The 14,163-nt window shown below is 43.8% G+C and overlaps 1 protein-coding gene across 1 annotated transcript in view; it reads left to right on the forward strand.

Annotated features, from left to right (window-relative positions):
* Positions 1 to 12,846, forward strand: part of sdk (sidekick cell adhesion molecule) — a 62,027-nt gene extending 49,181 nt beyond the window's left edge. Inside the window, exons 3-31 of the mRNA XM_014356370.2 lie at positions 409 to 585; positions 717 to 933; positions 1,688 to 1,858; positions 1,967 to 2,175; positions 2,528 to 2,678; positions 2,750 to 2,874; positions 4,441 to 4,560; positions 4,827 to 4,982; positions 5,052 to 5,178; positions 5,625 to 5,920; positions 6,016 to 6,201; positions 6,274 to 6,579; positions 6,661 to 6,987; positions 7,076 to 7,272; positions 7,352 to 7,561; positions 7,636 to 7,890; positions 7,965 to 8,193; positions 8,284 to 8,589; positions 8,651 to 8,831; positions 8,910 to 9,125; positions 9,201 to 9,397; positions 9,478 to 9,671; positions 9,742 to 9,981; positions 10,049 to 10,388; positions 10,471 to 10,749; positions 11,507 to 11,664; positions 11,748 to 11,910; positions 11,991 to 12,322; positions 12,409 to 12,846. Coding sequence (XP_014211856.2) covers positions 409 to 585; positions 717 to 933; positions 1,688 to 1,858; positions 1,967 to 2,175; positions 2,528 to 2,678; positions 2,750 to 2,874; positions 4,441 to 4,560; positions 4,827 to 4,982; positions 5,052 to 5,178; positions 5,625 to 5,920; positions 6,016 to 6,201; positions 6,274 to 6,579; positions 6,661 to 6,987; positions 7,076 to 7,272; positions 7,352 to 7,561; positions 7,636 to 7,890; positions 7,965 to 8,193; positions 8,284 to 8,589; positions 8,651 to 8,831; positions 8,910 to 9,125; positions 9,201 to 9,397; positions 9,478 to 9,671; positions 9,742 to 9,981; positions 10,049 to 10,388; positions 10,471 to 10,749; positions 11,507 to 11,664; positions 11,748 to 11,910; positions 11,991 to 12,322; positions 12,409 to 12,651 — 6,308 coding nt within the window. The 3' untranslated portion in view covers positions 12,652 to 12,846. The remainder of the gene's footprint in view (positions 1 to 408; positions 586 to 716; positions 934 to 1,687; positions 1,859 to 1,966; positions 2,176 to 2,527; positions 2,679 to 2,749; positions 2,875 to 4,440; positions 4,561 to 4,826; positions 4,983 to 5,051; positions 5,179 to 5,624; positions 5,921 to 6,015; positions 6,202 to 6,273; positions 6,580 to 6,660; positions 6,988 to 7,075; positions 7,273 to 7,351; positions 7,562 to 7,635; positions 7,891 to 7,964; positions 8,194 to 8,283; positions 8,590 to 8,650; positions 8,832 to 8,909; positions 9,126 to 9,200; positions 9,398 to 9,477; positions 9,672 to 9,741; positions 9,982 to 10,048; positions 10,389 to 10,470; positions 10,750 to 11,506; positions 11,665 to 11,747; positions 11,911 to 11,990; positions 12,323 to 12,408) is intronic.
* The last annotated feature ends 1,317 nt before the right edge of the window (positions 12,847 to 14,163 follow it).

Raw genomic sequence — 14,163 nt, forward strand, 5'->3', positions numbered from 1 at the left:
ATAGCTATTATCAATGGGTTCGTTTTCGCCTATCCTTGATATGTACATGATTTATATAGTTGCGCACATTAGGATGTTTGTATTGTTTCTCAAAATAAATTTTTCTGAGCTATTGCAGATCTAAGATTATTATTATTATTATCACCCCCCGTGGATTGTGAAAAATTTATTAATATTAACACGTAAGGTCTCGGACCGCATGTTTTAATTGCCATCCAAGCCGAGGGATCGTTTATTACTTCTTTCTGTGTTGTGCAAGAAAGTGATGGTGTTTTTCACTAGATCTCGAAAATATACTATTTCGTGGTCCAACCCTGTAAATATACAGCATTAAATATACATATATATGTAATAATATAATTATGTGCATTGCGTTCAAGTCTACGATTTTACGGTTGCCCACAACAGGTAATCAACTGGAGTACAGGTGGTACAAGGATGGCGAGCAACTTCCGACCGACATTGCCTCGAGCTCGTTTTATCGAATCAATGACAGTCGGCGGGAGGACTCGGGCATGTACTTTTGCGTCGTGTCGAACGACGTTGGCTCCATATTTAGCGACAGGACCTTGTTCTCCGTTGCTTGTGAGTACTTGCATTTACTTTTCATCCAAATAAATGTCTTGTGTTGTTTGTAACAAAATACCTAATCCTTTTTAATGTGAAAAAAAAAAACAAACAAACAAACAAAAAATGTTACTATTGCGTTATTGCAGACATGGACAATTTCACGGACCTGAGCGAGCGCGCGGTGGAGGTGACGTCGGGCAGTGCGGCCGTCCTGGAGATGCCACGAATCGAGAGCTTGCCAGTACCGGCGGTCACCTGGTTGTACTCCAACCAAGACCTTCCCCTGCACTCCGACAAATACGTCGCGGTAGACCGCAAGCTCTTCATCCTGAGCGCCAGTGAAGCCGACGAGGGCTACTATGCGTATGTTGTTTTTTTTTTTATTTATTCACAGTCGTGGTATTTTGTACCTATTTTTGTTGGCTGAATGTGCTCCATACACGAGTATATGCGTGTACAGCGCTTGTAGTTGTTTTTTTAATTATTAGTACATGTATACACTGAGCGTTGCGTTCATTTGGTCCATTAGCTAACAAATATTTTTACGAGCTTTGAAGTACATGTGCAAACTCCATGGGACTTTTTTTAGCCCCCATAGGTTTTTCATTCAATTAAAATATACATGTTTTTCCATTAGTATGTACTTCAATGAATCATGATTTTGGGTATTTACGATGACAATTCCTCGGAAGATTTCCCTCGAAAATTTGTCAAGTCCAAAGAGATGTTGGACATTTTTTTTACCTTTTTTTTTTTTTTTGTACAAGCTAAAATAAAAAAAAAAAGCTTAAAATATCACAAAATTTGACTATGTATCCTCGTGTTCCTCGGGATAAGCACGAGAAAAATAAAAATTTGCGTCTCCAATGCATATTGTGGGTGCACGTAAAAAGTTTCAAGTGAATCTTCGCGTGAAAAAAAAAAAAACAACTGAGCGTTGAAAAGCAAATCCTTAAAAAAACTCTGAGTCTCGGTTGAGATAATGTGAATGTTTGCTAATGGGCCAATGTAAACCTCGAGATCGTGTCAGCGCACCGTTATATACCTATAGTAAACGTGGTAAAGCATAAAAAAAAGAGTCGTAACAAAGAAAAACACAACACCCTGTCCCGCACAGGCCGCGAGCTATCAACACTGTGCTCGGCAAAGAGGAGGAAGGTCCGATGTTCAACCTCAAGGTAACCGGAGATCCGAGCGCCGACGTGCCACCCACGATAGTCGTCAAGCCGGAGGACACGAGGGTCGCCAAGGACCAGAAGGCCAGTCTGCACTGTATCGCCAATGCCAGGTAACGCCTCGACTATCCATATAAAATTTTTTCCATATTTGTGTATACACAAGTTGTGACCTGGTGGTCCCGTGAATGAATTGTTAACTACGAACTACCTCATCAAAGGCCCCTCGAGAACCTCAAGACCATCTGGACGAAGGACGACGTACCGATCGAGGACGCGAGAATAGCTTACGACCTGGAGGACTCGTACAACAGGACCCTCACCCTCATACCGAACAACTCGACCTACAGTGGCACTTACGCCTGTCGCGTCATACACACGCGCGGGGAGTACCCCACCATCGTCGCCAGTGCCGATCTCGTCGTGCTCGGTTAGTTAACATTATATACATATATATTCCGTTTCCTATCGCTCAGGCCAAGGGGCTATACGCGCTTGTCATCCAAGACTATGTGGACAATTTTAACGTCTCACAAAGTCGTTTAAAGACTGCAAAAGTCTCGGCGAGATTTTCGAGTCGTTTGGAGTCATCCAAAGCCTACGAGAGTCTTAAAAGTTCACAAAAGCCTTTGAAAGTCTACCGGAGGGTTATTGGGTATTGGTGTACGTTTAAGACCCACAAAGTCATTTAGAGACTCTGCCGAAGAGCGTATAGCCCCTCGGATTATATCGTATATACATACCATTTGTTTGGATATGCTGTGATACGGTTGCCTTTGTAGAAAAGCCATTCTTTCCGACCAAACTGAAACGAGTGACGCCGAGCGAGTACGGCTCCACGGTGGTGCTGACTTGCGAGGCCGCGGGCGTGCCCGCCCCGAGGATCCAGTGGTTCCGCAACACCCAGTCCATCGACGATCTCGAAGGATCGGGGTGAGTTGCCGGAAAAGAGGAATAACCGAGTCTTGGCCAATTGTAATGTGGTTTATTTGCTTGTACCACAGGTACGACGTGACAAACGGTACGCTGATCATAAAGAAGCTGACGATGAAGGATCCGGGCATGTTCCAGTGTCTGGCGAGCAACGAGGCCGGCGAGGCGTCCAGCTACACTTGGCTCAAGGTCAAAAGTGAGTACACCCAAAATGGCCTTGTCTCCTTCGTTACATGATATTATTAATACCATTGTCGATGCCGCAACGTGGCGATTTCGCGAAGCCGGGCCTTTTTTTTTTTTTTTGTTCGCCATTTCTTCATCTAATAGTATTGAGAATATTCGTATACATATACACTTTCGTCCCGTGTACTTATTTTACCCGTGCCACGACTGACCACATGTTTTTTGTCATGCGAGCGCAGAATTGGAATCAGCAGTGGGTAAGAGAACGGCCCGTCGAGCCGTCGGTTATGGTATCGTCGGAGTGCGCCAGGATAATCGTCGCTTTCAGTTCTTTCAGTACCCAGACCGTAAGAGCCAAAACCACCAAACGTCGTCCTCTTACTTTTGCCCACGTTTTTTTTCTTTTTTCTTTTTCTTTCCACTTTTAGTTTTGAACTACTTCTCTCTCTCTCTCTTTAAACCCACCTATTTCCACCAGCATTTTGTTTGTTTTTTGGTTTTTACTTTTCCTTAATCACCAATTAGTTCGACAATAGGACACGATTCGTGTCGTTTTAGAGTTTAAAATAGTGTTTTTTTTTCTTTTTTTGTTTTTGTTTTTTTTTTGTTGTTGTTTTGATCAACCAACGTGATCAATGTTTTGCATTCAACAATAAAGTATTTACGCATCATACGTAGGTACACCTGCTTCCAGGCACATAAATTTTTATTTTTCATGCTGCGCTTTAGTTTTTGTCTTTTAACATCACTCCGTGATGACGATTACTAGCATCTTGTATATTTTGTCTTGGTTCACCCTCACACACATCTATTGTCTTTATTGGTAGCATTAAATTATTATTATTATTATTATTGTTTTTTATGATCTTGATAACAATAAGCACGAGTGTTTTAGCAATGCAACGTATCGTAATTCTATGTTTTTGTCTGTAGGTATTTATTTAAAATCCTTTTAGAGAGTACTTATACATTGTTCCGGTAAAACGTGATGTTGCAATTGGATCATCGTTTTGCCTGTACAACTTAAATATTGATGTAAATGTGAAACGATTCGTTCTGCCTCCTTTATTATATATACACACTTCGACCATAAGTTTCGTACATAAATCATATACAATATATATATCAGGCCAAGGCACTGCGTATCATTCATGTGTGTTTATTTATTTATTTAATTTTTTTTTTTTTTTTTACCACAGAAAAGAGAAACAATGTATAGAGCACAGTAAAAAGCGCCACCTCAATGGCTTCTCACGCTGCTGCAGCTTGCAGTTTTTTTTTGTTAATCACGCAGATATAATTATGTATTGTACAAAATGATGATCGTGTGCTTTTTTTTTTTTTTTTTTTTTTTGTGTATGGAGCGCAAAGACAATTTCAAGTACATCTCTCACATTAATTCAATAAGTATACACACATCGTAGCATATACGGTTACTTGATGATTGGGTTATTCTTTTTTTTTTTTTTTGTTTTTTTTTTTTTATATTGCTGCACGATTTTTTGTCATTTGAGTACGAAACGCCACTTGAGACGCGAATTGTGATTGTTATTGGGTTATTGTTTTCAATTTGCAGCATCGGTACCGATATGGGAAATACGACCGCAAAATTTGACCGTCCTGGACGGCAGAGTGGCGACGCTGAACTGCCGAGCGATAGCCGCGCCAGTGCCGAATGTCACTTGGATCTACAATGGTAATATATGCATACTTGGCTATTGAGTGTATACACCACATGGTCACTCATTTCAATTTTTCATGTAACATTATTTTGAAATCAAATCAATTTTTATGACCAAAAATAAAAAGTCGTCCCCCTGATGACTCCTTACGCGTTATGCATCACCGAGCGCCCATTTGGGCAGTACAAAGCTTCCGCTCGAGTGTGTCGTTGTGCATATGTCACGTATACGGCATTGTTGAACGAGGTACACGATAAAATGGTAAACGGCAAATTTGCAGATACCCAGCCGGTGGAGATAGCCGGTAGAGTCGAGCTGTCGGACAACGGGGACCTGGTGATAGCCAACGTCAAGCCGAGCGACGCCGGCAAGTACTCGTGCGTGCGAGCCAACGAGGCCGGCTCGGTCAACGGATCGGCTTATCTCTCGGTGTTCGGTAAGCCTGTGGCCATATACTTGGAGTTGCTCTTTGCTTTTTGGCCCTTCAATGCGAGCGTTTTTACAGTGAGGACGCAGATAGTGCAGCCACCGGTGGACCAGTCGGTTCTCCTCGGCCAGACGGCAGAGCTCAAGTGCGAGGTTTCGAACGACCCGAGCGTCAACTACGACGTCGCCTGGTTTCACAACTCCCAGTGAGTCCACCGACACGCATATGACTAATTTGCGTCACTCTCCTACTTCTCTCGCTCCTTGCACGCGTACAAGTGTATACTTGTATTACATTTTTCTCTTTTTTCCCCATTCGTGAACATCAAGGGTGCCTGGTCCCGGGACTTTTCAGGCATGCACGTTCGACAATTAATTAATCATCATGCGCATAGTTTAACGCTATTTCCGTTTGTAAATCTATCGGAATGCACCTTGAAGTTTAAGCGTGATTTCGAAAGTAAAATCGACTCATTATCGATGATTATTTCCTCAACGTAGCAAGAAGCATCATCCACGGTACATAAATCGTCTCGGTTCTTGCTCCCCGAGAAAAGTGAGTGCGCGCGAGCGAGAGAGAGAGAGAGAGTAAAAAACCCTGGGGTACATGCAATGCCCAAGAATATACTGATGAAAAGTATGGCTGTTGCAGAGTTGTGAAAACTAGCTCGCGGGTACAGAAGCAGAACGACGGCACGCTCAAGATAAACCACGTGCGGGCGGGCGACGCCGGGGACTACATGTGCTCGGTCGTGTCGCCGGGCGGCAACGAGACCAGAACCGCCAGGCTCGCCGTTATCGAGCTGCCCTTTGCGCCCATCAAAGTCGTGGCTCGACGCTCCGAGGACATATCACCGAGGACGATCAATGTCACCTGGGTGCCCGGCTTCGACGGCAACAGCCCCATCAAGTCGTACATCGTGCAGAGGCGCGAGGTCCCTGAAATCGGTGAGTACTCCTCTCTTTAGAATATTTTTTCTGGCCATCTTTTCTTTTGCAACGATAAACTCAACAACAAACATGTGGGTGATGTGATGTAACAGGTCCGTTGCCCGATTTGACGCTCAACTGGGTCACCGAGTACTCCAACATATCGGCCAACAATCGCTGGACGCTGTTCAAGAACTTGAAAGCGGCGTCTGCCTACCAGTTTCGCGTGAGCGCGGAGAACAGCGTCGGCGAGGGTCCAAGTTCCGAGCCGAGCGAAGTTGTCGTGCTGCCGCAAGAACGTAAGCCCATATTTATACATAATATATTACTTGCTCAATGAACGAGTGTGTAACAACGTTTCCTTCTCCCAGCGCCATCCGGTCCACCGTTGGGTTTCATGGGCTCGGCGCGCTCCTCGTCCGAGATCATAACCCAGTGGCAGCCCCCGGCCGAGGAGCACCGCAACGGCCACATACGCGGCTACGTGCTACGCTACAAGCTCCACGGCTACAACGACACGCCCCTCATACTGAAGAACATATCCAAGGAAACCCAGAAGAATTACCTGATCGAGGACCTCATCACCTGGAAGGACTACATTGTGCAGATCGCCGCGTACAACGACGAGGGCGTCGGTGTCTTTACCCACGAACTCAAGATCAAGACCAAGGAAGGAGGTACTTATACACAAATACGCAGCGTTGTTTGCCCGGAACATATTATATTTACAGTTAATCGTTATATAAAACAAAATCCAGTGCCCGAAGCCCCGCCGACCGATGTCCAAGTGAAGGCGCTCAACTCGACGGCCGTGAAAGTTTGGTGGAGGCCGCCCGATCCCCAGAAGATAAACGGGATCAATTTGGGCTACAAGCTCCAAGCTTGGTGGAACGGTGGCTACGCCGAGGACAATCTTTACAAGTCCGTGACAGTGGCGCCCAATCTCTACGATCCCCAGGCCGAGCAGAACGCCGTCATATCGAATCTGAGGAAGTACACCCTCTACAACATCACCGTGCTCTGCTTCACCAATCCTGGTGACGGTGAGAGGAGTGCTCCCATAGCCGTTCGCACCAGCGAGGACGGTAAGACTTTTTTTTTTTTTTTTTTTGCTCTTTTCATTTTTTTCTTGATGTTCAGAGTACGGTTTCTCACATAAAATAATCCCTACAGTTCCCGGTAAAGTGGAGAACCTACGGTTTCTTAATATCAGCGATCGCGCTTTGACGGTCAAATGGAAGGTGCCTCGCGAGCTCAACGGGATTCTCACCTCTTATCAGCTAAAGTACATGATCAAAGACAAGCCCGAGACCATTAAAGTGCTCAATTTTACTGCCAACGTGCTCTCGACGAAAATTGAACGGCTACAGGTACAATACACAGGGATCGCTCGACGTTTCCCTTCCCCTCCTTTCAATACACCAATCTAATACATGTGGGCGTTCACAGGCCACGACGCATTACACGTTCGAAGTCTTGGCTTGGACGTCCAAGGGTCCTGGAGAGTCGAGCATCGCTACGATACAGTCTGGTGTCGAGCCAGTGCTCCCCAAGCCCCCGACCAAGCTGGCGTTGTCCAACATCGATGCCTTTTCGATCGTGCTTCAATTCACCCCGGGCTTCAACGGCAACGCTTCGATTTCCAAGTGGACCGTACAGGTGAGTTTTGCGGCAATACAAACTCGCATTATCCTTATTACTCGGTGGTAAACGATTAAACGGGATCGATTCAGGCGCAAACCACCCGGAACATGACGTGGCACACGATATCCGAGATCCACGACCCGGAAGCGAGAAAAATCACGGTCGAGGGCCTCATACCCTTCATGCAGTACAAACTGCGGCTGATAGCCAACAACGTTGTGGGTCCCTCTGCGCCGTCCGAGCCCACCAAGGAGTTCCAGACCATCCAAGCGCCGCCCTCCCACCCGCCGCGTAACGTCACCGTGCGAGCGATGAACGCCACGGAATTGCGGGTTCGCTGGATCGTGAGTACTCCCGATACAAAAATACACCTATATACAATCCCGACAAAGCTAACGATGATTTACCCACTCGACAGCCCCTGCAGCAGATCGAGTGGTACGGCAACCCGCGCGGATACAACATCACTTACACGGAAGTCAGAACCAATAGATCCAAGAGCATCAGCATCGAGGATCACACCGCTAACTCGTTCGTCCTCCAGAACGTGGAAGAGTTTGCGTTGTACGAAGTGCGCATGAGCGCGTACAATGACGTTGGCTCTTCCCCGTTGAGTCCCAAGGCTGTCGAGAGAACCCGCGAATCCGGTAAGTTTCGTTTTTTAATGCTCATCTTCTAAAGGAGGACCATTTTTTTCGTCAACTTGATGGATTTTATTGTTGGAACGCGTCACACAGTACCGTCCCACGGGCCAGTGAACGTTGAAACTAACGCGACGTCCTCGACGACGATCGTCGTCAAGTGGGGAGAAGTGCCGATCGAGCATCAAAACGGATTGATCGAGGGCTACAAGGTCTTTTATCTGGCCATCAACAATCCGTCCCCGCCGCAGCATAAAATTATCCCCAACAACTCCACCTTTACCACAACCTTGACCGAATTGAGAAAGTACGTTCAGTATCACGTGCAGGTGTTGGCGTACACGAGACTCGGCGATGGTGTACTGAGCATGCCACCCTGTCGTGTACAGACATTCGAAGATGGTGAGTTTGCGCGGATCTATTGCGTGTGCCTGGTATTTGACTTTTTGTTTTTTTCGTTCAGTGCCTGGACCGCCGTCAAACGTGTCGTTGCCGGACGTTAGCTTCAACACGGCGCGAATCATTTGGGACATTCCTGAAGATCCGAACGGGGAAATTCTCGCTTTCAAGGTCATGTTCCACCTGAACAGCAGCCAAAGTCACCAATTCAGCAAAGAATTTTCCGCCACTACGAGAACCTTCACGTAAGATGGACGAGTTGATTGATGATATTTTTTACTGTCACCATTATTTTTGATATTTAAATTTAATCATCATCGCAGGGCTACGAACCTGGAGCAAGAAAAATACTACATGTTTTCCGTGACGGCTCAAACTCGCTTGGGTTGGGGTAAAACGGCGTATGCTTTGGTTTTCACGACCAACAACAGGGAACGGCCCCAGCCTCCGTCGAAGCCCCTCGTGAGCAAGTCCCAGTTGCAAAGTCGTCAGATAACTTTTAGCTGGACGCCGGGACGCGATGGCTTTGCGCCCGTTAGGTATGACAAAAAAATTTTGCGATATCTCACCCTTGAATGAGCACAGTACCCTTTAACGATTTTCTCATAATTTAGGTACTACACCGTGCTTCAGTCGGAAAATTCTCTCCCCTTCAAAATCATCTCCGAAAGGGTGGATCCCTCTCTTACGTCATACACCGCCAAGGACTTGAAACCATTCACCGAGTACAGATTCAGAATCCAAGCAACGAACGACATCGGCCCTTCGGAGCTAAGCGACGAGTCTGATCAAGTGAAGACGCTACCAGCTGGTAAATGTTGCTTCGGAAAACAGTAACAGTTTGTCATTGCATTGAAGACGCTTGTACTGACATCCGATAATTGTTTGCAGCTCCGTCAAAAGCAGTGACCGGAATCAAAGTTGTGCCTACAACGAGGACAAGCATCGAGGTTTACTGGGATGAAATCGACGAGTCCTACTGGAGCGGAGACCACCAGACTGGTGGGTATCGAGTTTTGTATCAGCTCACGGATTTCTCCTCTGCTCTTTCCGGACCTCCGAAGGAAGAAGTCAAAGGAATAAACGTAAGTACGAGTGAAACGGTAAAAACGGCAAGTGCACAACTTACACACGTTTACCCACTTTTTGTTGCAGAACACCAATATTACTTTGAGCGATCTCACCGAGGACAAGTATTACGACATCACCGTCGTTCCGTTTAATTCGGAAGGCGAGGGTCCTAAAAGTATTTTGGTCAGAGTGTACGTCGGGGAGGCCATTCCAACTGGCGAGCCTCAAGAGGTCACGGCGGAACCGATCTCTTCCACGGAGGTTCAGCTCAAGTGGAAGCCCCCTCAGGCAAACAAGCAAAACGGCGAACTCCTGGGTTACAAGGTAGAACCTTTTTTTTCCAAGTTTACATAGACTTACTCAACTTTAACTGTCGAAAATTGTGTTGCAGATTTTCTATTTGGTGACCGACTCGCCCCAAGAGCTCGAAAACAAGCAAGAGGAAGAAATCGAAGTCGTCTCGGCCTCCAATTCCACTCACAGTCTAGTGTTTCTCGATAAATACACGGAATACCGGATGCAAGTTTTGGCCTTCAATATAGCCGGTGACGGGCCACGCTCTCTTCCTATTACCGTCAGGACCAAGCAAGCCATACCAGGTCCACCGCAGAATTTGCAATTCAGTAATATCACGCTGACGAGCCTGCGAGTATCGTGGGATCCGCCCAAGCTGCGAAACGGCGAGATCGTCGGATACTTTGTTTCTTACCAGACGGCCGTACCCAACGATCGTAAGTCGTGGCTATTTGCAACGCAATTCATTGTACGTTAGCTTGGACCTGTTTTTTTATTACTTCCAAACGAATACTTTAGGCTTCAGCAAACAAGTCAAGCAAAAAGTTGTCGAAACAAACTTGCTCGTTCAATCACTGGAGGAAGAAGTGACCTACACATTTACTGTCCAAGCGGAAACGATAGATCGAGGACCACCGATATCCGGTAACGTGACGACCGGTCCACAGGAGGGCTCGCCGCAACCACCGAGTAATCTCCTTTTATCAAAAACAAGCTCGGGTGTGGATTTGCAGTGGACCAATGGGGCCACAGGCAAAGGTCCTATTTTGGGTTATTACATCGAAACTCAGAATAAAGGTGAGTTTATACACACACATTTTAATTTAAAATGGATTATTGTTTGTTTTTTTATAACTGTGGTAAATGCTGCAAAAACCAGCTAAACAGTCTTGAAAAGGCACCTATAGTTATTTGACCGTTGAATAATCACGTTATTATTGTTTTATTTGACGACACAGGAAGGGAAGATTGGCAGCATTGTAAGTTTGAGAACATGCTAGAGTGATTGTCTGTACATGCATCTAGTCATTTAATTCAGTGAATGTTTGTAATGTTCATGAGTCATTTGTAACGTAAAAGTATAACAACAATGACATGTTATGTTACAATTTTTGGATCGCATGGCATTTTTTTTAGCAGGGCTGGTAAAGAACCTTTTTTTTTTTTTTTTTTTTTTTTTTTCTTATTAGAGCAAATAACAAAATAGGTATAGATTAGGTGTTGCCCAGCCTTGCTATGTAATATATCAAAAATCCCTCATCCCCCTGTAACAACTCATTTTATTGGATCGCTAGCAGTCTAAACAAATACATTTTGCATTTAACGTGATTTGCAGTCAGTGCCGCCAAATATTCTTATAAAAATTATCGATTCGAAATATTTTAATTTGTAAAACACTGCAGCTGTAGAGCTTGAGCTTACAATTGTGTCGTATGTTATTGAGCTAGTGGCAGCTTGCAACTTCATCTCATTTATCACTTAATGTGGAATACGCTTCAAATGTTGAAATACACGTGGGTTATAGAGTAATACATGCATTTTATTTTACTTATAGATGACAGTCAATGGCAGACTGTGGTTCGAACAAGTACTGGCTTGCTGTCGGAATGCAGTATATCGTATCAAAATTTACTTCCATCAACGTCTTATGTATTCAGAGTGATTGCTTACAATATCTATGGCATCAGTTATCCTGTTCTTTCCACGGAGACGGTATTGAAAATATTTCTTTTTTTTTTTTTGCAATAAAATTTCTCAATTTTTACCACATTTAATCATACACGATTGTTCAACAGATTCTCACACCTTCGAAGTTATACATGGAGTACGCGTATCTACAACAACGACCATTTTACAGAAAAACTTGGTTCATGGTCTCCTTGGCGGCTTCGTCTGTTGTCGTGATTATTATGGTCATAGCAGTGCTCTGTGTAAAGAGCAAGAGTTACAAGTACAAGCGTAAGTCTATAGTTTTTCCGTACTTCTACTCAAAAGGAACGATATGAAATTGATTCATTCTATTGACGATCCGCCAACAGAGGAGGTACAGAAAGTCCTCGAAGAGTCAATGGCTATGGATATAGACGACCGACAGGAGTCGGACCTAGAGTTGTACCGTTCGCGTCAGGGTATCGGCTCAGGTGGTATCTCCAGTCTGGCCAACGGCTGCGGCACCCTGGGCAAGCGGAGCACCCTCAGCCGCAAACCGATGCATCCACCCTTACCTGCGGTTTACGGGAAATCACCGCCCCGACCGTCACCAGCATCCGTGGCCTACCACAGCGACGAAGAGAGCCTCAAGTACGACGAAAATCCCGATGACAGCAGCGTCACGGAGAAACCCTCGGAAATCAGTTCTACGGACTCGCAGGTATTACATCAAGCACACAGCTTGTTTTCAAGTGCGAGTTTTTGCATTGATGGCAAGATGAAATTAAAATCGGTGTTTTTTCGCAGGTATCGGAGAGCGAGAACGAGAGCGTACAGTCGGATCCACACTCGTTCGTGAATCACTACGCCAACGTGAATGACTCGTTGAGGCAGTCGTGGAAGCGCCAGAAGCCGGTGAGAAATTACTCCTCGTACACAGACTCGGAGCCCGAGGGTAGCGCAGTGGTGAGCTTGAACGGCGGACAGATTATAATGAACAACATGGCAAGGTCGAGGGCGCCCCTTCCCGGCTTCTCCTCTTTTGTCTGATATTAATTGAGTACCCCATGATGATTCTAACTGTGTTACTATAAGGAAGAGCAATAAACATAAGCGGAACCTGCCTGCTTGTATTTTGTGCGTCGAAAAGCTGGCAGCGCACACGTATTCCCAAGCTTACGGCGAAATCTCATTGTGATATGTATCGTTATTATGTTTACGTGTAATGTATTTATAATTTTTTTTTTTTTTTTTTTTTTTTTTTTTAATTACGTGCACATACACTGTTCACATTCATTTGGGCGAGTCCGCCGTGACTTCAGCTACCGTGCGAAGCATGTGTTGAGCTGTTTAGTTTTTTGAATATTATTTTTTACTCTAACGGATTTTTATACAAGCTTTTCGTACTTTGGATACCACTTTTTTATACGACCATCTTTGACGAAAGAGTTTAATTAGCGTAAAGCTCGAAGATCAATTGGATGATTCATGATTTTGTGTGCGATTGACGATTTTTTTTTTTTTTTCAAGTAGCAAAGAAGACTTTTTTTATTTAGAGAGAGGACGATTTGTCTTCCAATACACATATCGTTATAAATCATCATTGAAACTTTTTATTTTAATGACAGGGTAGTTGATAAAGTATGTACAAACCTGTACATATAGTATACGTTTTCAGGCGACTAGCAAACATCTCCAATTTTGCGATTCATTAACGAATACGATATAAAAACTATTCATATCATAAACACGAACGAATGAAGCAGTAGTTGCCTTATTGATAATCAAAAAACACGTGACTTGTCAAAGTCTCCTGAAAATTGCAATTAGTATTATAATATTTAAGTCTCTCAAAAGTAATTAGACTTATTAATAGGATAAATGTCACTGTATTGGATAGATTAGAAATGTAAGAGTATGACTGTTTACGTATGTTAGAAATTACACTTTGAAATAAGTCTGAATTATGCAATTTTGCATACTTATTGTAATATAGTTTACTTATCATTTAGCTCCTTATTTTACTTAAGTATCTTTATCATAAGTATTTCTGTACACATTACGTTTACTTAAACAAAAAAAAAAGAGAAACCTTGTACATTATGATTTTGAAAATATTCTTAATCAGCTGTAAAAAGTTAGTTTTTTTAAAGAATTTTTAATAACTAACTGGTGAGTGTTATACATATCTTGAGAAGAGCTTTCGTAAACACAGCTATTGTATGTGTAACGAGTGTATAATTTGATGATTGTGACGTAAGTGAGAAGATTATTGTATAGAAGAAAAGGCTGACGACTCAATTGTAGTTTAAAGAACCTTCAATAAGATTGTAGATGCCTTTCAAAAGAAAGCACTTGCATTGAGAGCTTATAATAGAAAAATTGACGAATAAGAGTGATAGTTTTTATAAAAATTACTCGTAAGAGTAATATTTATTGTCATCAAGTCATTCAGTGAACTGAGTGTGTTGTTGCTCGAGCATATAATCAAATAATGAACTTCTTACACACTCTATTCTTAAGACAATACTACTTACATATTAGTAATGCGCATCTCAATTC

Source organism: Copidosoma floridanum, unplaced genomic scaffold (assembly GCF_036245765.1).
Source record: "Copidosoma floridanum isolate Cflo_tuat_1 unplaced genomic scaffold, Cflo_Japanese_pri ptg000029l, whole genome shotgun sequence".
Taxonomy (NCBI): Eukaryota; Metazoa; Arthropoda; class Insecta; order Hymenoptera; family Encyrtidae; genus Copidosoma; species Copidosoma floridanum.